The sequence below is a fragment of the Pseudopodoces humilis genome, chromosome 3 (genome assembly GCF_049639895.1).
Source record: "Pseudopodoces humilis isolate 2021_Gansu_Grassland_sample_001 chromosome 3, ASM4963989v1, whole genome shotgun sequence".
Taxonomy (NCBI): Eukaryota; Metazoa; Chordata; class Aves; order Passeriformes; family Paridae; genus Pseudopodoces; species Pseudopodoces humilis.
Genome location: NC_142202.1, coordinates 42,512,774 through 42,537,780, shown reverse-complemented (window position 1 = coordinate 42,537,780; position 25,007 = coordinate 42,512,774). Strand labels below are relative to the sequence as shown.

The 25,007-nt window shown below is 37.5% G+C and overlaps 1 protein-coding gene across 3 annotated transcripts in view; it reads left to right on the top strand.

Moving 5' to 3' along the window:
- GALNT2 (polypeptide N-acetylgalactosaminyltransferase 2) overlaps positions 1–24,669 on the top strand; it is an 89,453-nt gene extending 64,784 nt beyond the window's left edge. For all 3 annotated transcript variants that reach the window (XM_005518551.3, XM_088053011.1, XM_014263686.2), the window contains exons 8-16: positions 2,625–2,712; positions 6,458–6,545; positions 7,075–7,178; positions 11,036–11,162; positions 14,623–14,715; positions 14,922–15,005; positions 16,765–16,891; positions 20,519–20,638; positions 21,775–24,669. In XM_005518551.3, coding sequence (XP_005518608.1) covers positions 2,625–2,712; positions 6,458–6,545; positions 7,075–7,178; positions 11,036–11,162; positions 14,623–14,715; positions 14,922–15,005; positions 16,765–16,891; positions 20,519–20,638; positions 21,775–21,930 — 987 coding nt within the window. In that variant the 3' untranslated portion in view covers positions 21,931–24,669. The remainder of the gene's footprint in view (positions 1–2,624; positions 2,713–6,457; positions 6,546–7,074; positions 7,179–11,035; positions 11,163–14,622; positions 14,716–14,921; positions 15,006–16,764; positions 16,892–20,518; positions 20,639–21,774) is intronic.
- Positions 24,670–25,007: the final 338 nt, after the last annotated feature.

The window sequence follows — 25,007 nt, the reverse complement described above, 5'->3', positions numbered from 1 at the left end:
TCTTTTCATTACCTTCACCAAGAAGTACATGGCTTTCCAGTTGCATCTTCCATTAGAAGGCAAAAGATTTTCTATGTTAAATTATCCTAATGCAAGGTACTTATTTATCCATGATGTGACTAAAGTGAGCAGCTGATTTTTAAGCTTTTAAATGAGTGAACCCTGTAATTTGGGGACCCATAAGCTCTTTTTTAGTTTAGTCTCTGCATCAACAACTTTCTAATGCTCTACAAAGCATCACCTTAAGAATGTACAAAGCTTTTTTCTGCTTTGCTACTGAGAAAATCCTGTAATTTCAAGTCACTGAAGGACAGCACATATCCAAGCATAGGGTTTACACATTGTACTGAATGCACATGGGCCGGGTATTTGGCTGTCAGAGAAACAAATGGGACTTGTTTAAATATGTTAGGTGTAGCAAATGGTGCTAATGTGGCGTTACACTGATATTGATAGAAATAATCAGACCATCAGTAAAAGCCTGAGGAAATCCCAGATGTATAGAGACAACATGCTACCTGCTTATGCAGCTCGATGAAGATAAGCTGAAGCCTAAATGAACCTCTGCCTAATGTGACACCTGATAACTAGGGCAACTTTTACTACCAGGCTCAACCCGGCCAAGTAGAACCATTTGAAAAATCCCAAATCTTAAAAATGCTTTTAGAGAGGTGCATAGATGTATAAGCTGTCTCAATTTCAGCTAAGGAATAAATGAGAAAGAAAGGAAGGATGTTCTCATTTTTGTATTTTATGTTCATAGGTATACTGTGAATAACTGGACTCGATTTTCTGTCTCATCAGTCTTTATTTAAGGGAGTTTGCTAATTCTATCACTATATATAGAATGCCTAAAATAAGGGCACGGGTACATCTAAAGCATTTCAGTGATACAGGAAGGTGTGCACACACACAGAGGACTTTGCAGTGAAGGTGCAGTAAATTGTAATTTACTGCAAGTAAAATACAGTGCTTAGAGTTTACCCAAATACAACACAGCAAAACTGTGCCTTGCTTGCCATTGCAAACATGGGCTTGAGGCTACCACTAGCAGAAACAGGAGCTAAAGATATGATTGATGGGGGAAGACAGCAGGTTGGCCTTTTTTTGTTTGCATTTCTAGTTTGCTTTATACCAAACTAATTAATTCTTAATAGCAGACCAGATCAGATGGTATATTACAGGTCTCATAAAAGCAGATTTTTGGCCTGGGTGGCATAGCTGCAGTGATAGTGAAGGGAATATAAAAAGCAATGTGTCTTCTGCTTTTTTTTTTCTCTTGGGTTTGCTTCCATTCTTCTTTTGGATGATACAGAATTTCATGACCTTTTGCTCAGTCAGGCAGACTGACCTAGTAAATGCCATTTATGTAATTAGGGCTTATTAAAAATCAGCAGAGATTCAATAGCTAAGGTTCAATAAAAGAGGTGTTAAAAGTTGTTAAAAGTTCTTATTGGACCAAGCAAAGCATTTGTCTAAGTTGCTTTTAAGTATCTTCTTATGAGCTCAAGCTATTCTCCCACTAATTTGGTTCCAGTCTGTTCCATAAAATACTGATTAGCAAGGGGGATATATTGCTTGAACCACTGTTTAGAATATATGTGTTGTTGTTTCAAGACATAAAATATATTCCTAAAATGGAGATGTTTAGGTTGTATTTTTTTTAACCATGAGAAGTTTCTCTATAATAGGAGTTACCAAAATATCTCTTGTTTGTTGAAAACATTTTTTTAATATTCACAGATTTGATGATATGCTGTTCTGAAGTTATCTGTTCTCTGAAAGATGTTAAATTGTGCAGCTCAAAACTTAAATTCAAGCAATAAGTCATGGGGACAAACTGGCTTAACCATAGTACTGCATTTCTAACATTAGATGAGTCTTACTTTAGAACACTGAGGTCTTGTGATTCTACTGGATGATACACGTGGAGTTGTTGGAAAGATTTTTGTTCTCAAACCATCAGCTGAAATAATTAACATTGCTCAGAATAGTATACAAGACCATGGGTGGACAGAAGATTGTGGTTATCTGTACCACTGGAACCTTGGCTGCTGGAAATTAATAGCATTCATGAGTTTGAGGTGCTTTTTAGGTTCTCTTTCCTATCTAAGTATTTGTTATTGAAGTGTGATTCTTAAGTGTGAAATGGATTGGCATTAACCTAAGACTTTTCAGATTGCAGAAGGGCCCAAGTGTCCCTTAAAGGTTAAAATAATAAGACTGTAGTCCACTGCATGCCTGGATACTTGCTGTGGAAAATATGAATTGCCTGGATCAATTTATTTGCATTGGGTTAAAAAGTAAGAATGGAAGGGCTGTTTGCTTGACTGCCTTTAGAACCACAAGTTTACGGCCTTCTTCAAAAGCAAGTCAGAAGAGGGGAATTACTGAATAAAAGTAGCCTAGAATAGAAAGAGGATTTCCAGTCATATCCTATGGTTTCTGCTCTCTGAAGCAGTGCTGTTCACAGCATGGGCTCTTCAGAGCTGTAAGTGGAAGTAGGGGGAGAGCTGGGGAGACATGCTAGTGAAATCCTGCTGAACTGTTCAACATCACATCCTGCCTGAATCTTTATATATTGATTTCATTATTTCAATATTACTTTCTAACATTTATTTTAGGACAAGACCAGAGTTGTGTCTCCTATTATTGATGTAATTAATATGGACAACTTCCAGTACGTGGGGGCGTCAGCTGATTTAAAAGGCGGTATGTACCTGTACTGGAATACAGATTTTAAAAAAACCCATCAAGAATCAAAGCTCATAATCACTGCAATTGTGGAATGGGCAATTAACACACTGTTCTTCCCTTTCATAGATCTAGTTTCAAGTTCTGTAGGTCACTTGCTTCTTGACTTGGATTTTAATTGGCCTTATTGTTCTCTGCTTTAAAAGTTCATCTTTATCATACTAATTCTTATAAGTTTATGCTGCCTTTTACCAATATGCAAGACTTGCTCCAGGGTTTGTAGGATTGTGTAAATGTGTCAGAAAAAAGCTAATAGCCAGAGCTTATGGTTCTCTTTTTAGATAACACAGGCTTTAATTGCTTACTAGTTTAGAAGCCCATCAACAATGCAGTGTCTATGAGTTTTTTTTCAAGATGCTGGTTTACTTTAAAAATTAAACTCTTCTGAATAAGCAGAAGGCTTTGGAATGTGTTTTAAAAAAATAAATGTTTGTTAGCCATGATCTGTAATTGTGAAAACACTCACATGTGACCCATGAAAATTTGCAGTGTTTATAGCTTTGCTGTTAAAAAAATACCCTGTTAAATTGAGAAGTACTACAATATCAATATGTCTAGGTAGTGTAAAGTGTTGACAGAAAATAGCAGAATGACTTTTGAAGCCCTAAATAACAATAAATAAAAAAAATTCTTCTCATCTTGTTTCTCAAAGAGGGAGAAGGCAGCTACATGCTAAACTCCTTACTTATTACAGATTTTTAAAACTTCTTTCAGTGCTAACAATAATCTAATATTTAAAATAGCTGTTCTCTACTCACTTACCCCCTTTCTTATAACTATTATTTGTAAATAATTGTTCCCACAACCCTGGAAACCAAACTGTCTGCATAAAAGGTGTAAGATGAGCCATGGTATAAACATTAGAGTGCTGGTCTCAATGTCACATCGTTTTCTAAATGGACTTTCTTGCGTGAGGAAGGAAAAAAGTTTCCAGTCTATTCTTTTAGGTTCTAGTCTCTAACTGCTCACCTAGGTTGTTACAGTGAACTAAAATAAAAGCAATATTTGCATAATGTTGCATGTGCTACAACTTCACCAGTGATCTGGAGGTGAGAGTTTCTATATACTTTTAATTAATGGTTTGAAGTGACACCTACAGTGCATATATTTGCAGGATGCTAATGTATAGTTCTGTGCTATTGTGTGTGCCAGTATTATTAAACCTTAAGGCCTTTACCCAATCTGCTCATTAAGCATTAACTACAGAAGTTCCTATACCATTATGTGGCTTTTATTGTTGTCTGCAGGAGGAGGAATTCTTTCTTTGAAACCTTAGATTGGTTGCTGCTGGGTTCATGCTAAATTCTTCTCAAGTGAAGTGGGAGAGGTTTGAGGGATTGTTTCACTTGGTACTGCCCTTCATGCTTTATCTTTGAATCTACATTTCCCAATTCATTTATCTATTACTTTTTAGTACTCATTTTTTCCCTTTTTACAGTATAAGGGATTGGGTTTTTCATTTTTTTAAGGTGCATGAAGCCTATGTACTTCTGATAGAGGAGTGAGAAACTGTCTTTTTTTAACATTAATAGATACTTTGCACATAGTAGTGTGCCAAGCTATTTGAGGTCAGTTGAAACGTAAACAATATATTTCTTGTCAGTTCCCAAAAGACAGATTGCCATGCTAGAGGCACTACAGCGTTTGGCACCACAGGACACTTTCACTGGGGCCAAGTCTAAACATGGAAACTGAACTATGCTTTCAACCTTAGGTGAAGTGTCTGTGTGGCTGGAGCATGGAGAGTTGAAACAGCTGGGACAGCATTTGTGCCTGGTCTGTCTTGAAAGGACTTAATCACCCAAGATGAGCAACATAGCAAATTGTACACATTTTTTTTCTAAGTAGACACATCTGAAGCAATTCTCAAGTCTGGCCAAAATGAAATTTATGCAGTTCATGTTACAGGCTTTTTCTTTGGTGTTTGTTTTTGGGGTTTTTTTGGGGGCGGGGGTGTTGCAAAAGTGTTTATGCCACCCTGAGAAACACTATCATTACTGGAGCAAGCTGTAGTTAACTGAGATCTAATAGTTTAGAGTATGCCTGTGCTGCAGTTTAAACTGGCTAGAGTTTCATAGTGGATATGCACTGTGTTTAAAAATACTCCTTTTACAGAGTTACTGATACTATCTCATTGAGTGCAGATTTTTCCCAGAGTCTGTGAAAATGGAGATGGAAAATCAGCTTTGAATGGGTAGAGACTTTATACACTTGTTCAGTTTGTGAGAGTGCTATGTTCCAAAAGAGACCCCTTGTGTTCAGTGGAGTACACAGTAACTCTCTCTCACTGCTGCTGCTGGAGAACAGTGGGTTTTTCAATTTCTCCCATATGCAAGTAATTTTGCTGGCTATCTGGGATGAAATGTAGCTTTTTAACTGCATGGAAATATTGGAACTCATTTTACTCTTCATGCTGGAGGCTTTGCAGTACTGTGTGCTGTAGCCATTTTTCAGTTTTGCTACTTGAAATTTTGGAGCAGTTTGACAGTTTCGTTTTTACAGTGCAATGCTTCATGAAATACTCAGAGAGAAGGAGCTGCCATGCATGCTGTAAAGACTGTTTAGAGTAATTTCTGTATTGTGTGTGATAAGTATCTCGTGAGTTAAAATGAAAACTGCGGAGTTTTTGCCTTCCTACGTCAGTCATTGCTATGCACCTTTACAGATGCAGACAGGCAGTTTGTAGGGCTATAATTGTTGTCTGTTTACATTAGCTTTTTTCTCCATTTCCTCACAAAGCTTTATCTTTATATTGGAGAATGAAAACTATTGACATCTGTGCACCAGAAATCTGGAAATGATTCATTACATGACCTCATAAGATCTAAATGTGTTTGGCAGCAGGCAGAGTGTACAAGGCTTATTTGCTAGGTATACTGGGAGAGGGCTATGGGTCTTGTGCAGTTTTTTAATAGATGTTCCTAATTATGAGCATAACCCAGCACAAAAACTGTTATGAAACTGTTTCCTGTAGGAAGTTTGTCCTACGCCAGCTTTGTATCATCGGCTAAAAGAGGTAATTTAATGATTTTAATTAGAAAGCTGCTATAGGTGACCTACTGATCTTGTCTGTTGTGGTGATCTTTGTTCTGTGCTTTACTCACGACAGGCCCAGACCAGTTGTTACTGGGTGTTCACACTTACATGTATATGCATAAGGAAAGTAAAATTTTGGTGCTCTGGCACTTGCCTCAGGTTTAAACAATGATGCACTTAAAAAACAAAATGGGAATGTACGAAGTTAAATGAATGTTGAGAAGATAAGTGGAACCTACATAGCTCGTTGTGACCTTCATGATAGAGAGCTCTTGCTGTTAGAGTACCTTCAAAAGTACTGCATAAAACTTGTGTAAATGTAAATTTGAGATTACTGCTAGAGTGGAAATGCAGTAAAGATGGTTGGGAGCATTTGTAATGGCTGGAAGATCATCATATGATCTTTTCTGTTTGATGTAAGGATGCCAGTTGGGTTTCCTACTTTGTGACATAGGTGAAGACAAGAGATCTGAAGTTGGTGGTTGAGATTTACTCTTTTTCCTTTACCTTTCATCTGGACTCCTTCTTGTTTGTTTTCTACCCAGAATTTTGCAGAAGTGTAAATTTTTAATTTTAGTTACAGTTCCTGGTGTTTTTGTGAGCATTATGTTACTACAAGTTGAATGACGACCACAGTAATTTTAACATCCTTCTTTTCTTCTTGAAGGCTTTGACTGGAACCTTGTATTCAAGTGGGATTACATGACACCAGAGCAAAGAAGAGCACGACAAGGAAATCCTGTTGCTCCCATCAAGTATGTCTGTATCATCACTTCTCAAATAGATTGTAGTTTGCAAATAAGTAAAGTTAGAAATCATCTTCTCTGAGTCTGAAAGAATATCTTTACTATATCTTACATCAATATTGAAACCTCATTAATGTATATGGAGCGTTATGAGACTCTCAGAAATAAATGGTATTTTAAAAATAGTTTAAAACACACTAGTAAATTATTTACCTTTAAGTGGATGTCACTCTGTTTAAAGTTCGTGTATTTTGAGGGCTGAAAATACAGCATCAGTTTTAATGTTTTATTGCTGGCACAAATTTCCACCCTTTAAACAAGAAGCTTGAGAGCCAGAGATTTGGAAGCTGCCTCAGGAGGTGGTAATGACCAGAGAAATGTGTGGAAACAACATTTGAAATGATAGATGCAAAGTAAGTTGCATTCAAAAACACTGCCAGGTTTTTTCAAGGAGGTATTATTTTTGTTGTACATGTAATAATTTACCCCCATGTTCATGTTCTGTAAGCATTTAATTTAATTTTTCTTGTTTTTTTAGGACACCCATGATAGCTGGTGGATTATTTGTGATGGACAAATCCTATTTTGAAGAACTAGGGAAGTATGATATGATGATGGATGTTTGGGGTGGAGAAAACCTAGGTATGTGTATTATTTACCTTCTGATCAGCCTTGAAAGAAAGCTGGTTTCATCATTTCCTTTTCTGGCAAGGAGTTGTGGTTTTCCTGATTTTGTGCAAAGAGGGTTAAAACCAGTATTTAAATTTCATACACATTATTGGCAAAATCCAAAACATTTATTTCAATGAAGGTTTATAACAAATTAAAAATTATATGCTAAATATGCGGGAATAAAAATATTAGCTCATTGAGCAGTGACTTTTTTTGTAATGGAAGTTGGTTGGTAAAAAAGTTGCAGGCTGTAGATAGACAATGAAATAAAATAATGTTTACATGCTGACAGCTGAAAGCATGTTTTTAAGATGTTAATTTAATCATGAAAAGTAGAATACAGGAGAATGAATTTAATGTTATTACATACACCTTAATAAATCAATTAATTTAGCTGACTGAAGAATTAGCTGTTTCTGAACTTTGCCAGTATGCTGCCTTAGTGAATTTTGTAATTTTATACCCCTTCTTTAGCCCTATGTGATATTAATGGTTGAGAAGGCATTTTTTCTGTACATCCTTTTTTTCAGATGTTGACATGAGTGCGATTTAGGCAAGAGGGAGGAGGGGCTGAGAGAACTTGTGCTTTAGCCATTCTCCTTTGACTTGGTGGTAAAATCTGGCATTAGTAGGGGTTTTTTGGTCTATTTGCATTACAGTATTATACAAAGATTTTCTTGAGGTAAGACCAGTATTTTGTGTTAAAACAAAAAATATTTGAAAGGAACAGGATTCTGCATCTCCTCAAGAATTCCAGTTTGTCATTAGTTTAGTTTTTCTGCGGTAGAGATGCATCTCAGACATTCCAAGTAGTGTGTTTTAGGAACACTTCTAAGCATAGAAGCTTCTCTACTGCACATGCTAGCTGCAAAATCCTGAAATACCTTGAACTTGTAAAAACCCACGAGTATTTTGAGTTACTGAAATCTGCATATGCATTAAGCATATGCTTGGCCTACAAGGAAATGTCTGCTGTATGGAGACGTGGTAACCAAATGTTTAACGCTGCTGTAACGCACTGAAAAGTTGGAAGTGGTGTCCCTACAGTCTTGTCTCTGACCATCCTATGCAGTACTCAAAGAAACCCTACAGGTATTTTGAGCAGTTACATTCCATGTTTGTTGTCTCACTATTTTGGCTGTGTATTGCTAAATTGTATTAATGTAAACATAATAATTTTTCATTTTTTATATGTCTTGAAAAGTTATTGGATAAATTTAGTGCAGCAATACTCTTACTCACTCTGAAAACCACTTTAGCCACTCGAGCACTTAAATGTTTGATTAGTTACAAGCGTGTTCTTGAGAAACTGAGTTTTTTTTCTGAACACTTAGCAACTACTTTTATGCTTTGATAATCAAGGCCTTGATAGCAAGAAAGGTTACAAGCAACGGTGCCTCTCTCAAGGATGCCAAGAGATGTTTATGTTGCTTCTGCTGCATTCAGTTCCTCCCCCTCCATGGGAAGAAAATGGAGATGTAGGGGTGCCTGAAAAGCAGGCAGAAGGCAGCTAATGGTTTCTTCCTACCTGTCAGAATAATTGAAGATGAGTAGAAATCACATGGCAAATTATTTAATTGGCAATAAATGACACATGCACCAGATAACAGGAAATCTGTGAAGTGCAGTTTGAAATCCAATGTGCACACTTGTCAGGCCTCTTTACTCTCAAGCGTAAATCTACATCGGGGGCGCGGTGTTACATGCAAATAACCTGCTAAATGGACTAGCAAAATAATTCTGCACATCATATTCATTTATAAAAGCTAGCATTTTTCCTTCAAGTGTGTACAAAGCAGCTGTTATATGAGGTTTTGTTCACATGTCAGTATCAATTTGACAAATTTTAAGATGAGCCTGCAGTATTTTCTCTAAATTGCCCAAATTACCGTGAAGATAGGTACATTCTCAGACCTGTTGCTAAATGTGACCGGTAATGCATGTGTGCTGTTCAAAAAGTGGATTAAGGTTAGTTCAGTCTCTTCTCCAACTCAGAAACTCCAATTCTCTGTATGTTTATGATGCTTTTTGATAAGCTTAGGAGAATTGAAATACACCAGAGAAGTGGGTGGACCATGAGAAGGTTTTGATCTAATTTGAAAACCTAGGCTTTTCTTACTAGTTTTCCTAAAATCAGGGAATGAGTAAGACATTCCTTATCTTCTATATTGATGACACACTCAATAAAAAAAAAACAAAATTTGTTAGAGCTGTAACTTGGTCTCATAAAGAATTTTTGATGTGCGGCTTATGCCCTTTCATTTAAAGACTATGTCCATTGAACTTACTCTGGTAATAACATTTCTTTTCCTACTGTTTGAGTATAACAAAAGAGATGTCTTAAGGAAGTTTGTGGGGTTGTTTTGAGTTTGTGTATTCTTTTTTCTTTTCCATTGCAGGCTTTAGGAGCCATGGTTGGTGCAAATAAGAATTAGTTTGCTTCTCCCTATATTCTAGTCCTTTGCTCCCTTTCCCAGTGAGCTACTTTACATAATGTTCACTTCTTTTGAGATTCTTCACAATTTAAGGTGCTGGAAGGTGGACAACAATTAAAAATTAGTTTTGCCTGTTGTCCTAAGTGAATTCAACTGGATAAGTTACTGTCAAAGATGATGTTGTCATTCATGGATTTGGGAGTATGAGATATGTATAGCTTGAACTATGTTGACTGTCAAGGATTTGTGAATATGGCCATCAAGAAGAAAGGCAGTTAATTTTGCACTGTCAACTGCCAGTTGAAATCACACCACCTCTTTTTATTTACTTTTTTAAAGTTTTCCCTGGACATGCAATCAAGATGACATGTTCTCTAACTTATGGTTGAGGAGTTTTATATTTGTTCTGTTTTTTTCAAATTTAGTTTTGGAACAAATTCTGCTATTATTACTTCTCTGTGTGTGGAGGAGGGCTTCTGAGGGAAGAAGGCATGCCACACAGTTTGTCATAAAAGATGACATAACGACACTTTAATTTAGAGCCACTTTTTTTTTTAAAACCTATAGAAAGACACTGAATAGTTATAAAGAGGCTTGAAACTAAGGCTGTCTGGTAGCAGCTGTTAGACTAAAGGGGGAATCATCAAAATTGAAACAGTGCTGCTGGAAGCACCCTTCTTACTGCACTTACTTGGAATTAATGTGGAAAAGTTCTCTCTCTAGGTGATTTCTGCTATCAACGGTGGAAGTTGAGAAAAGTGTCTAAATATTTCTAAACCTTTTTGTCCTCACTAGCTGGCTCAGATCATTAGTTTGGCTTAGAAATGTACTGTTCATAACCTTCAGATTATAGAAGTTATGTTTTTATTTGGTCTATCCTCAAGTCAACATTGACTTGATTAACTCCTTCCACTGTTTGGGAATGTTTGTTTATTTGCTGTAATAAGTTAGCAGCTAAATCTATTGATTATTTTAGTTTGCTTTGATTTCACTGTGTTATTCCATCTTCAGCTGAAAAAAATTATTATAAACTAAGTCATTAATTTATTTGTTAAATGAACCTACTATTATTATTTTTTCAGATAAAGCATGTACACCTAACTCAATGGCAAATTGCAGCAGGATTTATGGCTTTGGGCAATGCTGGTAACTTCTGATAAGAGAAAATACACATTTTGCTTCCAAGATAGTATGTTTATTTCTGCTGAGCTTGCAGAATCATAAATGCTTAGATATATGCCTTTGTTTATTCTAGAATTTGTTAAAAAAACCGTCTTGCTTGATCTTCTCAGCACCAAATCACTAAAAGCCTTCTCTGTAAATTCAATACAGAATAATGGTATTTTATGACATTGGTCTTTCATTTGTTAAAAAATTCATTTTTAATTTCAGAGATCTCATTCAGAGTTTGGCAATGTGGTGGGAGCCTAGAAATCATCCCTTGCAGCAGAGTGGGTCATGTATTCCGCAAACAGCATCCTTACACTTTTCCCGGTGGGAGTGGTACTGTATTTGCAAGGTAAGTGCTAAATAGCAGTGGTTTGGATTTCCTCAGATGATCAGCAGGTGGCAGTAATTTCATTTCAGGGATCTCATCTTTGGAAAAATTTGCAGTATTGTCTATCATGGTAAAATATTAATTGATGAAATTAGTTAAAAACTGATGACTTGAAGTCAGCTATGTATATTGAGAGAAGAACCTGAGAGCTGAGAGAGGGGAACTTCTGGTGGACACAGACTGAGAATCTGGAAAATAAGGAAATGCTTAGCTTGGTATTTCATCAATATTGTGTTTATTTGATTTTTAAAGAAGGCTTTATTTTCAAAACTCTCATGAAACTTCATTTTGTAGAAACAGTTTCATAGTTCACTAAAAGCCAGAATACACTAACTTATGAATATGCTTTGCTTGCTTTTCATTAATACATGATCAGGATGTGAAATGCAGATGATTATGGAGACTGATTTTCAGTATTTGTACTAGTCTGTTGGCAGCTCGGTTATCTATAATATTTGCCTTTCCTGTGCTATGTTTAAAAATGCATTTTCTGTAGACCTAAGAGATTGCTGTTTTAAAGGCTTAGCTTAATATGCCTGCTAATTTTGCTGTTGATACCCATGCATAACAGTAGCTGGAATACTGAACTGTCTCCTCAGTTTTTCTTCTACAAAGTGAGAACAGCAGTGCTGATTCATGTTCATAGTGGTTTTGACTTAATATGGATGAAAGTATTGCATGAATGTACTGAAGGCATTTTTATCAAGGCTGTATCAGTTGTAGCTGAAAAATCACTGCAGGTTTTGGTTTAGAGACTTGAACTTGATGCTCAGGGGGCTGAAGAAGTACAAGTCTTGGCTAAAGGTTCTGTGGGCTAAGAGCTGGAAATAAAATTGTTTATTTACCCTTGAAGGGATGTGCAGCCCAAACTCTGTTTAACATGAAGCAACACACAGTGCAGATGTACTTAAATTCATAAGAATGTTCTAAGCTGCTGATATTTTTGGACTCGTGATTCACTTTAGACTGAGGAATCTCTTTAGGGTGTAGTTCTTCCCTTCCATGCTGGTTATGCCACCAAGGTGACTTTAATGAATTTAATATCTGCTAAAATAAAGTCACTGTCCTGTTTCTTTCAGTAGTTATACTTGGCACTGTAGTATTTTTCTTCTTTTTCCCCATTCTTTGAGATGTGCATTTTATGCTGCAGTGAAAAATGGGTAATAGTACTTATGTGAAAACAAAATCTAGCAATGGAATGTCCTCAGTATATCACACCTCTGTTCCAGCATTTATAGTGTGCATCAGGAGGGTAGAAAGCTTTACCTTTTAAACTGCATTATGTAAGCTTAGGATGCAACTGGTTTAGTTTAATGAGGTTTTGAAATGACAGTGTCATAACAAGGAGCATGGTTAATAAAAGTGAATAAATGTATGAATATACTGTGCAGTTTTCCATGTAGCTTTTTCATCTTTGGGGAGCTGCCAAGATACTGCTTTTCTTGTGCTGTAAGTAGCTTTCTTGGATGTCAAACCAATATAATGGGATGCCTTAAAATAAATTTTAGCAATGAGGGAATGAGAAACCTTAGGTAGTAGGATATCCTTGTGATACAAGTGTTACAATACAGATGTGTATGAGACCATAGTGCCAAGAAACCTGGTGCATGGAATCTGTGCTGGTGGTGCACTTGGGATGTGTTGACTTTTGCCATCATCCATCTCTTGGCTGTAGGCAGTTTGTTCTGGGCTTGTCTATTTTTAGCTGGCTAGTCAGCATGCACTGCCTTTTGGCAGCCCAAACAGGTTGGTAGTTTTGGGTGAGAGACTGGGAGTCCTGTTTCGTGAGAGGGGAGAGCACATCACCACGTCCTGGCTGTGTGCAGCTTGTGTCCAGCAGGATTTGTGTGCCCAGTAGGCGCTGCCTTAACTCAGCGCTCCAGATGAGCCAGTGAGCCTTGCAGGCCTCAGTCTGCTCCAAGCAAAACTGCTTATGATCTCCCAGTGCTCTGTTTCATTAACTGGCTGAACATCGAGTACAGCCCATGCTGTGTTCCTCAGCGCCCTGAGTTCTTTGGGGCCTTGCTAGTTCAGGCAGTTCTCAGCATCTACACAGTGCTTGTATTTGTGTCACGTGAAGCGTGAGCTGTTCTTCATCCCTGAGTATGGGGCAGTGGGATACAGGCAGGCATTCTGGCCCTGAAAGTGCCTTTGGAGTCATTAAACCCTGGCAAACCGAGCAGTTCCTCTCTCACCACCAAAATCTGCTTGGCCTGTGGGCAGCCAAGCTGGCTGCTGAGCAGGCAGGAGGGCCTGAGTGACTGACACACACAGGCCTGGGAGACTGCAGGTGAAGATACACTCACATAGCTTCCAATCTGAATCTAGTAGGATTTTGCTTACAACAAATGAAAGGAATCTTTGCAAGAAAAAAAATCAGTTCTCAAACAAATTATTTAGGTCTGTCTTGTGAAATTTTTATTCCCCACATCCTTTTTGCTCAGCAACCTGAAAGCCTTCTCACTTAATCCTGACTAAGTTTTGTCTTTTGGAAAATCATATTAAAGAAGTTATTGGCTGACTGAGTTCACTCCAGTTGCTTTAGATTACCTTTCTGCCAAATATAAGATAAGTTTCAGAGCATGGCAGTCACAAGTGAAATAAGACTTAATTTTCAAAGCATAAAATTATGAACAATAGAAGTAAATCAGTTTTACATGGAATCCAGGGGAGGGAAAAAGCCACTGGACCCTGTTGCAGTCCAAAAGGAAATTTAAAGACACCAATTACATAAATACAAGAATTTTAGTTAGAGATGTGTTTGAAGTAAGACATTTGGGTTAGGGATTTTTTTTTCTACATTTTTTATAATAATCAATCTCTCTCAAATTTTAAAACATTTCCTCTTAGCTCAGTTGCAGAAGACTTGTTTGTTTCATAGCCTTAAGTATTGTGACAGCTTGTGTCTTTGGAACTTTGAATGCTGTACTGGTAGAAATAGGATGAAGAGTGAAAGTATTTTGCCTGTGTTACATTTTTGGAAACAAATATGCTGAAAGACATTTTTTAATATTGCCAGTTATTGAAATTTTTATGTTTCCAATTAGCTTGCTTTATCCAGGTGAACACTCACTGAATGTCTTCTGGCAAGTTTACTCTTATAAAAAGATCAGCCAAACATCAACTTAATATATTCCATGAAATTTGCATAAAGAACTGAAAGACTTGTGTTAAATTCTGGATGAAAACCTAAAGCAGTGATGAGTGTGAAAAAGACATAACTTTCATTATAAATGCATTGATCTCAGTTATGTCTAATAGTTTTCTATTACTTGGGTCTTTTATAGGGAGTCTTCTGCCTGACTTCAGGCAGATGACTGTGTGGTACTGGGAAGGGTTAAAATCAACCTGAGGAAAAATTTCATGGTTTAATTGCACCTAGAGAAAATATAACCCATGTGTTTCATATGATTGTCCCTAGAAATACACGCAGGGCAGCAGAAGTCTGGATGGATGAGTACAAAAATTTCTATTACGCAGCAGTGCCTTCAGCCAGGAATGTACCTTATGGCAAGTAAGTCATAAGTGCTTCTTTGCCCTATTTGTTTATTCTTCATTACATAGCACCTTCTGAGGTGAAAGCAGTGCTAAATCTGATGTTGTCTCTTGAAGGTATATTTCTATAGTTCTACTGGTCTTGAGTTTTCTGTGTAGCCCATAAAATACATGAACACAACAGCCTGACCTGGAAAACTCCTTTTTTTTTTTTCCCTTCTCTAGTATTCAAAGCCGAATGGAGCTCAGAAAGAGACTTAGCTGCAAGCCTTTTAAGTGGTATCTTGAAAATGTTTATCCTGAGTTACGGTGAGTTTTGGCTGACACAAAGTTCACTTGGTGTTTTCTTTTTTGCCCTCCCCAGAAATGATTGGTTTCTTTCTCCATCCCTGGATGTAAAGGATGTGTTTAACTTTATCTGTGAATGCAATGCCTCATGCAGGTTTATTTTTTATTATTTTTTTTAATAGTACTGCTCCTAAAGACTAGTTTTTTCCCCAGATAGCTGTTTTTTCTACTTATGTCAACTAAAGCTGCAGTATTTTACAAACAGTAAAATACAGAACAGTGTCCAAAGGACTGAACTTACCTGAGCCAGAAGTTAGTCTCCTACACAAGCCATTTGCTCAAAAGCACCTATTCTGTTATCCTGTTGTCATCTCTTTAAAGCTTCTGCCTATGCCTAAGGACCTGCCTAGTTAAGTGAGGAGACTGAATCTCATTGTGGTACGAATGATGACAGGCAGCAGACAAGAGGGCCTTGTGTGTTTGGCAGACAAGGGTAGATTCCTAAGACTCTAAGAGGCTGAGATGGCTGCTCCTTGTCTCCTTTATTCTTGTCACTGAATAAGCACTGACTTTTGGGAAGGGCTGAGAAGAGGGAAGTGTGGGATGACGCTGCTAAGAGTTTATAACATGAACACATCCTAACTCATGAAAAAATCCTCAAAAATAAATACTTTTTGAAAGGATAGAAAGATTTTGGTTAAATAACCCATTAAGAAGTATGTTGGTCAGATCAGAGCCCAGTAACTAGTCTGATAACTGTCAGTTATATAGTTGGTAGTGTAGTGATGTATGATATTGTGTGTATCTTGTGAGAATACTTGAGTTTTTTTTCCTGGGGCTGCTTAATGTCATTGGTGCCAGGTAACTGCTAGTGGCATACAGACTTAAGATGCAAAAACAACACCAGCTATTACAGCCCCAGTGCAACATGTGCAGAACAACACACACTGAGTCTCATAAACCAGGGTGATACTGAGGAACTAAGTTTTCCTATATTTTCTCTTAAAAGTGCCTGAGGATATTTGGTTTTGTTTAATCTGTGAGAAAAAAATGTCTCTCCTGGAAAATGTGCTACCATAAGCATTACTTACATGTAATATTGTCTTGTTCTGTCATCCCTCATGTGCTCATTCTGCTGGCTCAAATTATTATATTATAGTCAAAGGTTTTTAAAGGCTCTGATATGACTTTGTTTCACTGCTCAGCATGAACTCATGGGCTCTACCCACAACTGTACTTTGCTGAATGAACTTGCCTAGGTATTTCTATGCTAGGAGTGTACTTTGTGCAACCATTGGAAAATAGATATCAGAAAAACTTCTTTCTTTTTTCAAATTCCTAACCCCTTTTTTAACATTTCAGTAAAAACAGTCTGAGAAACATGCAGAGTGTCCTATTTCTGCCACAAGCTATGTTGCCTGGAAAGACAAAAGGACTTGATGAGCTAACTAATAACATTAAGCTTTGAGTCACTTTAAATGATAAGTCATCTTTAATTTGATTTCTGTGCTGAGTTTATATGTTCATCCTCCTTCTCTGGTACTGGGTGTGGTAAGCTTGCAAGTTTACTCATGCTTGGTGAATTAACGATTAGATAATAATCCTGATAATAAGCCTCCCCTGAAAAGATTGAGATTTCCAGATGATAGGTATCACTCATCTTAACCTCTCATCTTAAAAATAAGTATTTTTACAAATAAGGAGTTAAAAAAAAAAACCTAAGAAAAACCTCCCAAACAAACCGAACTGAATCAAGCAGATATTTCTGGTTTTGTTTTAGGGTACCTGATCATCAAGATATAGCCTTTGGAGCTTTGCAGCAGGGTACCAATTGCCTTGACACTTTGGGCCATTTTGCAGATGGTGTTGTTGGAGTCTATGAATGTCATAATGCCGGGGGAAACCAGGTCTGTATGCCATTAATTTTGTTTTCTGCAGTAAGTCTTAAACAAAACAAAGTAAGTGAAGCTAAACGTTTTAGCTCAAGCAGTTACTGTGTACTGGTGAAAGATGAATCCCAACCAGCACATCAGTTGTTGTAACAGATTGGCTAAAAAGCTTCTCCCTCAAATATAATTTTGCATTTTCAGGATTAGAATCTGAGCCCAGAGATTCATTTAGTGAGCATCACATTATCCCCTTCCTTTGACACTATTAATATTTGTTTTTGCACTAGAGGCCATAGCTTCCTTCCCAGGGGGTTTGTACTTGCATAGAAAGCTTTTTTTTCAATGAACTGGTGTTTAACTTTTTGGGGGTGATTTTTACTTCAGAAAATATTGATTAATGCAACCATAAGACCTAAGGTCAGCAAAGTAAAAGAATTCTTTGCTGTGCTGCACTATTAGTCATTTACAGTTTGCAATAGTGGTATATAAAAAATTCTGTCATAAATCCCCATTTGGCACTTCTAGAAAACAGAGGTGCCTAAACGTTCACTCACAGCAAGGGGAATATTTTAACAAATCCTTTTTAATCCTACTCCTAAACTAATTGCAAATGTGTCAGATCTGTAAATGAGAGCATTAATTATTTCAAAGAATCTATTTATGCAGTTGTGACTTAGTTATCATTCATGAAATACACATAGAGGTTCTCACTGCTTTGTGTGCTGCTTTGTCACTAATTCCTTGTCAGATTAAACCTGACTTTAAATCAAATGTAATATTAGTGTGTCAAGTACAGCTGTTAAAAGAGAAGGCTGACCAATTACAAATTACTCTTGAATAACTCTCAGAAGCTTGCTCTAATTAGGAGAAAAACCTAAAATAAGATGAAGCCTAAAATGAAGTGATTTCCTGGAAGATGTATGATGACAATTCATTCAAATAAACATGTGAGAAATGCCTCCTTTCCCCTATCATTAAAGATAAATTATCTGTGGATATCTTTATGAAAGTACCGTCATCTTTTCAGAAACCACAGTGGGTTTTTTTGGAGAAAGGGTAGATGTGTCACAAGTGCCTTGGAGCAGAAATCTTAGAATTTTCTGTTGTGTATTCTTTGTAGATACAAAAAGTTATCGTCCTCTTTCAAACTCCCCATCCCTGAATCTGACCCTCTTCTTTGTCTGTTGTTTCTTCTGTGGCACTGACCTTGACAAACCAGTATGCACTTCCTCTGAACAAATACCACTGAGAGGACAGGTTGAGGCAGAATGGGTCAAAACCAAGTTTTATGTCCAAGAAGAACTAGTATTAAGCTGAAAAGAAATAATGAAATGGGAGGAGAGGGATAGGGACCAAACCACAATCTTTAGATCTGTACTTTGTGTTTTGCACCTTACGCTTATCAAGAGGTTCTTTGGGGAGTTAAGGGCACTCAAATGTTATAGGCTGTGGCAATCTTCTTGTGTAACTTGAAGAGTGTACTCTATCGTAAGTTCAACACATCTTAAAATGCAAAACCTAAGTAAAAATGAGATTTCTGCCCCCCTTTTCCCCTGCTCTCCCCTCCACCAAGTTGGTAGAACTCAATGCTAGTTGTGCACCTCTGGAGGGCTGAACAGCTTCTGGTGTGCCTGACAATATGAAAATATGCAGGGTTGTGATAAGGAGCAAAAGGTAAAAGCAAATGCACTTAGGTGCAAGGGAAAAGTTTCAGGTTAGTTAAATCTACTAACTTTTTATTTTTGATTTGACACAGATTTTCTCAGATATTCCAATTTTTGCATAAAGCTATCCAATTTCCAGCCTGTGCCCTGAGCATATGCACTGCTTGCAATTTTTCTTCTCTGGTGTAGTGGAACTTGTTCCATTTTATCTCCATTATGGTCACAGTTACTGATCAGTGGAAGAAAGCATCTATACACTTTTTCATAACATGAAGAGCTATCGTATAGATGTTTCCAGCAACTGAGCTTGGAGCTTTTATGAAGCATCTGTACTTTGGCTGTTAAATGCGTTAACTTCTTGCATCGTTTCTGTTGTGGCTGGGGCTTATACAGGCTTTTGATGGAATGGTGAAGATGTATAAAGGCAATAATTTCAAGGCTCTAGTTCTGACTGCAGGGTTCTCAGACACAAGTTTTACTACATCCCTGGTAGTATTTTCAACTGACATTTTTCAACATAAATCTTATCAGGGAAGAGTTCAGGGCCATTTGTAATTCCTGATAAGCTCTGAAAATAACTTGATTCATTCCTTCAGTTGTTAGGCTAAAAATGTGGCAATTAATATTTTATTATATATTAATGGTTCTTGTTGACATCTTATAAACTGGACAGAACTGAGAAGGCAAGTAATTTCACAGTCATCTGAGTTTAACATACTGAGAGTAAAAGGAGAAATTACCAGCTGAAGAGTTTGGAAGACAAAGGGATACATGGATTTCTCCTGGCTTTGCTTTGTTTTCCACAGTTGTCATCATTCTGGTGCTTGTAGGATACAGTACCCATCTAGTGGCTTGGGACCTGTATGATTGTGATTATTTGTAATCTCTTGGGTTGCAAGTTCTGACAGTGTTCTGAGTATTTCTTCCCAGAGAGATTTAGTAATTGTTAATTCTGCTGAGTTGCAAAGTAATTATACATTTATTTTATTTCTGAAACACTGATAATGTGCAAAATGACATTTGAATGGTATTTAACATACAGGCTTGGCCCTGTATGTCTAAGGTTTTGTATTATACAACTCTAAATCCTCTTTAGTTGTTCGAGAGAAGCTAATTATGTCATTTTAAGTAGTTTATAAGCATGATTTGGATAATTAGCCTGGCTCTAATCAAGTGGCTTCTTTCCTCAAAGGATAGTTAGACAAATGGAGACAAATGTGGACCCTGGAGACCAAACTTGAAAGGAGAGAGGCATATGGAGAGAGAGTCTTAACATCAGTGCAAGATCAGGCTCTGTGTGACAAGATGCTGAGATTAAACAAGCTGGGCATCAGTACATATAGAACAGCTTTTCTTTGCTCTCTGTTTAATAATTGCATACTTAAATACATTTAATGGAGATTCTGTTGCACATCATGCCTTGGATGGGAGGGAACATTCTCTCTGTCCCTTTTGTGTATTGCTTTCTGGTGGCCTTTATTGTATTAAGAACTGCTGTTTCCTCACTGTGGTCCATGTGCTTTGTTCAGTGTGTGGGCAGAGTGGCCAGTGGCGCTGCAGACCAAGATTTAGGGTTTTTGTGTGTGTGTATATATATATATTTACAAATGTAGAAATTTTCCACGTAGAAGACAGCGGAAAGGTGTAATACACACACACACATGTAAAAATGAATATCTAACTGAATAAGCGTTTGGAGGAGCATCTTCCGCGAGGCCGTGTGACTGCCTGCAGCAGCTGTGTAAAGCCAGCAGAGGGAGCAAACAGCAAGCTCAGCCCCGAGCTGATCTGGGAACACCGAAGCAATTGCAATTACTGTGTCTGAAAAGGACTTTCAATCTCCTGCACTGTGCGTGGCAATGAACTGTTCTAATGCTTGTACACAGCTGTTTTCAGGATTTTAACCTGTGCTGTATATGCAGAGGTAGCATGTGTTAACATACACAATTTTGTACATTTTTTGTTTCTTCCTTTTTTGTAGGAATGGGCCTTAACAAAGGACAAGTCAGTGAAACACATGGATTTGTGCCTTACTGTTGTGGACAGAGCTCCTGGTTCACTAATAAAACTTCAGGGCTGTAGGGAAAACGACAGCAGACAGGTTAGTATGTCATGATTGCACTCTGCAAACAGTGGGGAAAACAAAGATGGTGAATAAACTGCACTGGTGATCATATAGAGCCTCTATAGGCTCTACTTTTACAGTTGTTCGTGTGTGTGAAGCTAGGATTCATGGTGTCATAAAGGCAGAATAAGCTTTATCCCAACAGGAGCCTTATGTAAAGGTTTCACCCACTCATGTGTAACAGTGTTTAACAGCCACGTGTGTCTTCTGAAAGAGTTTATATATTCCATAATGTCTTTTTGAAAGGTCTCACTCAGTGAAGTTTGAGTATTATGTATTCTGTGTCTCAGAAGAATGTGGTTTTGGCTTGCTTTCTTTTCAATTGGGGCCTGTTTATAGCAGCACCAGACTCCTTACATTCATTTTTATCAATGCAGCATTGTAACTTCATCTCTTTCCCATGCCTGAAGAAAATCACATTTGCAGAGTCATACCAGCATTTTGATCTAGTGATAAAACAACTCATCTCTTTCTGCTCAGTCATCAGTTCTGATCTGCCAGCTTCCTTGCTTCTATATCTCTGTTTTTGCAGACAGGTAACTTAAACACTGTTCATTGATGAAGGAAAGAATATTCTTGCCACTCTTCAGAGAAGGAAACTAAGGAAGAGAGATTTTCTTGATAATGTTTACAGGCATAATATGATAGACATACAAGGGAAACCACTCCCCTTTTTTAAAAAAATCCTTTATTTGGGATTTATTCTGTCCTTGACATCATCTTGGACAAAGAAGTTTTGACAGCACAGATTGCTTGTCTTCTGTAGAATTGAAATGTGTCTGACATGGATGGGTTTTGATTCTCATTTTTTTCTTCAGACCAAAGGTGTCACACAGGTAACAGGGTGAGGCAGTGTATTTGAGAAGTTCTGAACTAGAGGGAAATGTGTCGGTGTATTCTGTGTCCTGTGGAGTGTTAGCAGAAAGAGCTGTTTTGGCAAGGCTTGCCAGAACTTACTTGTACTCAAGAATCATCTAAACTGCTCATATTATTGTAGTTTGTAGAGCTTTCCATTTGCAAGCCAGGGAAGCTTAGGAAGACTTCAAAGCACAGGATGTAGAATTCTTCCTTTTCCTGCTTTTCCAGGTCAATAACTATATTTTCTCTTCCAGAAATGGGAACAAATTGAAAGCAATTCTAAACTGAGGCACGTTGGCAGCAACCTCTGTCTAGACAGCCGAAATGCCAAAAATGGTGGTCTCACCGTCGAGATCTGCAATCCTTCTTTGTCACAGCAGTGGAAATTCACACTTAATCTGCAGCAGTAGAAGGACTTGCAAGCAAAATGCTGTTTCAACTGAAAAACATTGGGCAAAGTTTTGATTGAATTACTGATGTATTTCGTAAAACTTTCCATGGAACTTATATACCTCAGTATTCCACCTTTATCTGAAAGTAGAGTGCTGAAGCAGACACCAGGGATCCAGGGGACTCGGAGCACTGCAAAGATGTCACTGAGCATTACTTCACAGGAAGAAGGAATTGTGCTGCAGACTTCAACTGTTCCTTTCTGTCTTCAGCTACTACTTGCACAGCAGATAATTAACTCTAGGAACAACTGACGTATTATAAACAAAAGGATCTGAAGAAACATCTGTGGGGAACAGTGTGGGAGGGAGGGTGGGAAAAATTACTAGGAGAAGCTAATTTGAAAACTCCATTGGAATAGAAGTCATGGTTTATCATTTCCAGAACCAGAACTGTCATTTTGAAGTTTGTTTTTTTTTTTCTCCTGTGTGTACTTGGTAATTTGAATATGAACTTTTCTATGATGGACTCTAAATATAAATATATGAAAGTATATATATTGTCAGCTCCCAACGATTTGTATCAGTTTTCATCATCCTATAATTTTCAACCAAGTGATTGACATATGTATAACCAGAAATTGGGTTGGAGTGCTAGGAGAGAGAAACTCTGAGGGTGCGGGTTTTGTGCTGCTGGGTATGATGTCCGTGCTAACACTGGATGCTTTTGCTTTGCAAACTGGATCTACTTCTTAACACTTCACCCTTGCTGGAGATCATGAAACTCAGGAGGAGAAAGAAAATAGCAGAAGAAGTCAATGCATCTGCCCAGACGATTGCTTGGATTGTTTATTCCAGCTCGGGAATTCATCACCTGGGCTCTGGATAACGCTAAACCTGTACTTGATATTTGTGTTGATCATTTCTGTAGTACTTTGTCTTTAAAATATTTCTTCCTTTGTTACAAAATTACATAAACTGCACAGAGCTTTTGTGCAGCCGTGCTGGTTCAGCAGAATTTTATTCTGGGCCCTAACGAGGAAAAAATTTTCTCAAACTCCCCTTTTGAGTTGAAGAAATAAGTTAGAATTGTAACACCACTGACAACAGCACATGATCTGAATTTTAATTTGCAAGGATGAGCAGCTATGTAATATCTCTGAATTGCACATGCTTAATTTATAGACCTACTACTGGGGAATTTTCTTGCTTTTTGTTTCTTTAAATGTAGCTTTTGAATGCATTCAGGCTTGACTCTGGGAATCAGCCTGGATACCTGCATAGCCTATATGTTTTTAACCATAGAACCTGTGCATTTTGCAGCTTCAGTCCAGCTGATGTCATTTTTATAAAACAATACTGTCAAAGGTAACCCCAACTTTGACCTGTCCTTTCTTATGTTTGCATAGACTATATACTTTTTTATTAAAAGCAAATGCTTCAATGAGCTTTTAAAATGAGAAGGAAAGTAAATAAGTATTAATAAGTGAGACAGCATTGACAAAAATTAGTGCAGACATGGAGTGCCAGGAAGCGGTTTTGGAAGGATGGATCTTGGAAAAATATAAGGGTTGATCATAAGGAGATGAAAAACATCTGCTGTACTGTAGTATGCTGGTACTGTCCCCTTCTTTCTTTGTCCTGTAATTAGAGTAGTTCCTGATATTTCATTTTCCCTTGGCTGTACCTATGCATCAGGTATGGAGATGGTACTCTCATGGGCAAGGTGGCTTCACTGTGCCAGTCACTGTGCCCATAGATACCTGGTGTGGCTGAAGTTATGACCTGCAGGTACCTGCTTACCTTTGGGATGGGGCCCTTAAATCTGGTTTTACCCATCCATCATCATCTGGCATTTTTTATGAATAACTAATACTTTTTCTCTGCTGATCCACAATCCACTTTCTCCAAAACTTGCCTGTTTTAAAGGCCAGACAGTGGATAAAGTATTTTCAGCTTTTAGTCTCTCCCTGTAGCCTTTCAACCTAGCTGAGAACTTGAAGAATGTGTTTCATAAACATAGCAATAGATGCCTTCATGTTTTGGAAAACAAATGCTGCAGTATGAGCTCAGCAGCAAACCAGTTGTTTGAGGCTTTGAAAACCAGAATTTAAAAGGAAGTTAAAAAACCCAACTACTCAGCTTCAACTGTGGAGGTATTTCCATTCACAGCTTTGATCTCATTGAGGGTGGTACTACCTGAAATCAGCAGCTGCAACTCTGAATATTGACCTGCCTCTTATCTCTGAATCAGAATTGCTTGTAAAAAGAAATTTAAAAGAAAAAGTCCATATTCCATCGCTTAAGTCTTTAGTGACTACAACATCCATAAAGTAGGAATATTTTTTCAGTAATTCCCCATGGATGTTGGGCATAGGGGTTTTAATATAGGAGCCATGTGCTTTGAGAGAACAGACAAGAAGTGGTATCCTTTTGTTATGTTTACATGACGGTGTGCCAAAGTTACTTACTGTGATTTTAGGGGTTTTTAATGCAGAAGAAATTCACCCATTTGAAAGATAAATTAAGAGCCCTTGAAGCAAATTGTGATGGAGTCTCCTGAGAACTTTTCTTACTGTCTTCAGAACAAAAATGGTGATACTGTTTATTTTGCAGATTTTCAAAACATAGTTTGGAAACTGTTTTTTTCAGTTGGTTTGAAAAGTCTGCTGTACAGAGCTTGTACTTGTTCATTTTATAGATGGAAACCATCCTTGAAAATTTGTTTAACTTAAATAAAGAAGAACGCTTTATAGATAAGTGTGTGCTGGTTAATAGAACTGAGTAAAGGCAGTAAAAGCCTGCCTGGAGCTTGGTGATTGAAGTAGTTTTCAAACACTTCATTTCACTTGGTTGCTTCATCAAGTTCCTGTTCTATAAGTGTGTATATGTGGGTATATATTTGTATTTATGAAAAGAGATTCTGCTTGTGCTTAATATTGTAATTTTGAGGAAATTGTCTTATTTTACACTGAGGAGAGGGCTAATGCTGATTGTGTAGTCACCTAAAAATATATTGTCAAGGCACTCCCTGTCCTGCCCCTCTGGGCCCAAGCTTCTGGAGCTTCCTGCTGTGCCCCTCTTTGCTCCCAGCAATC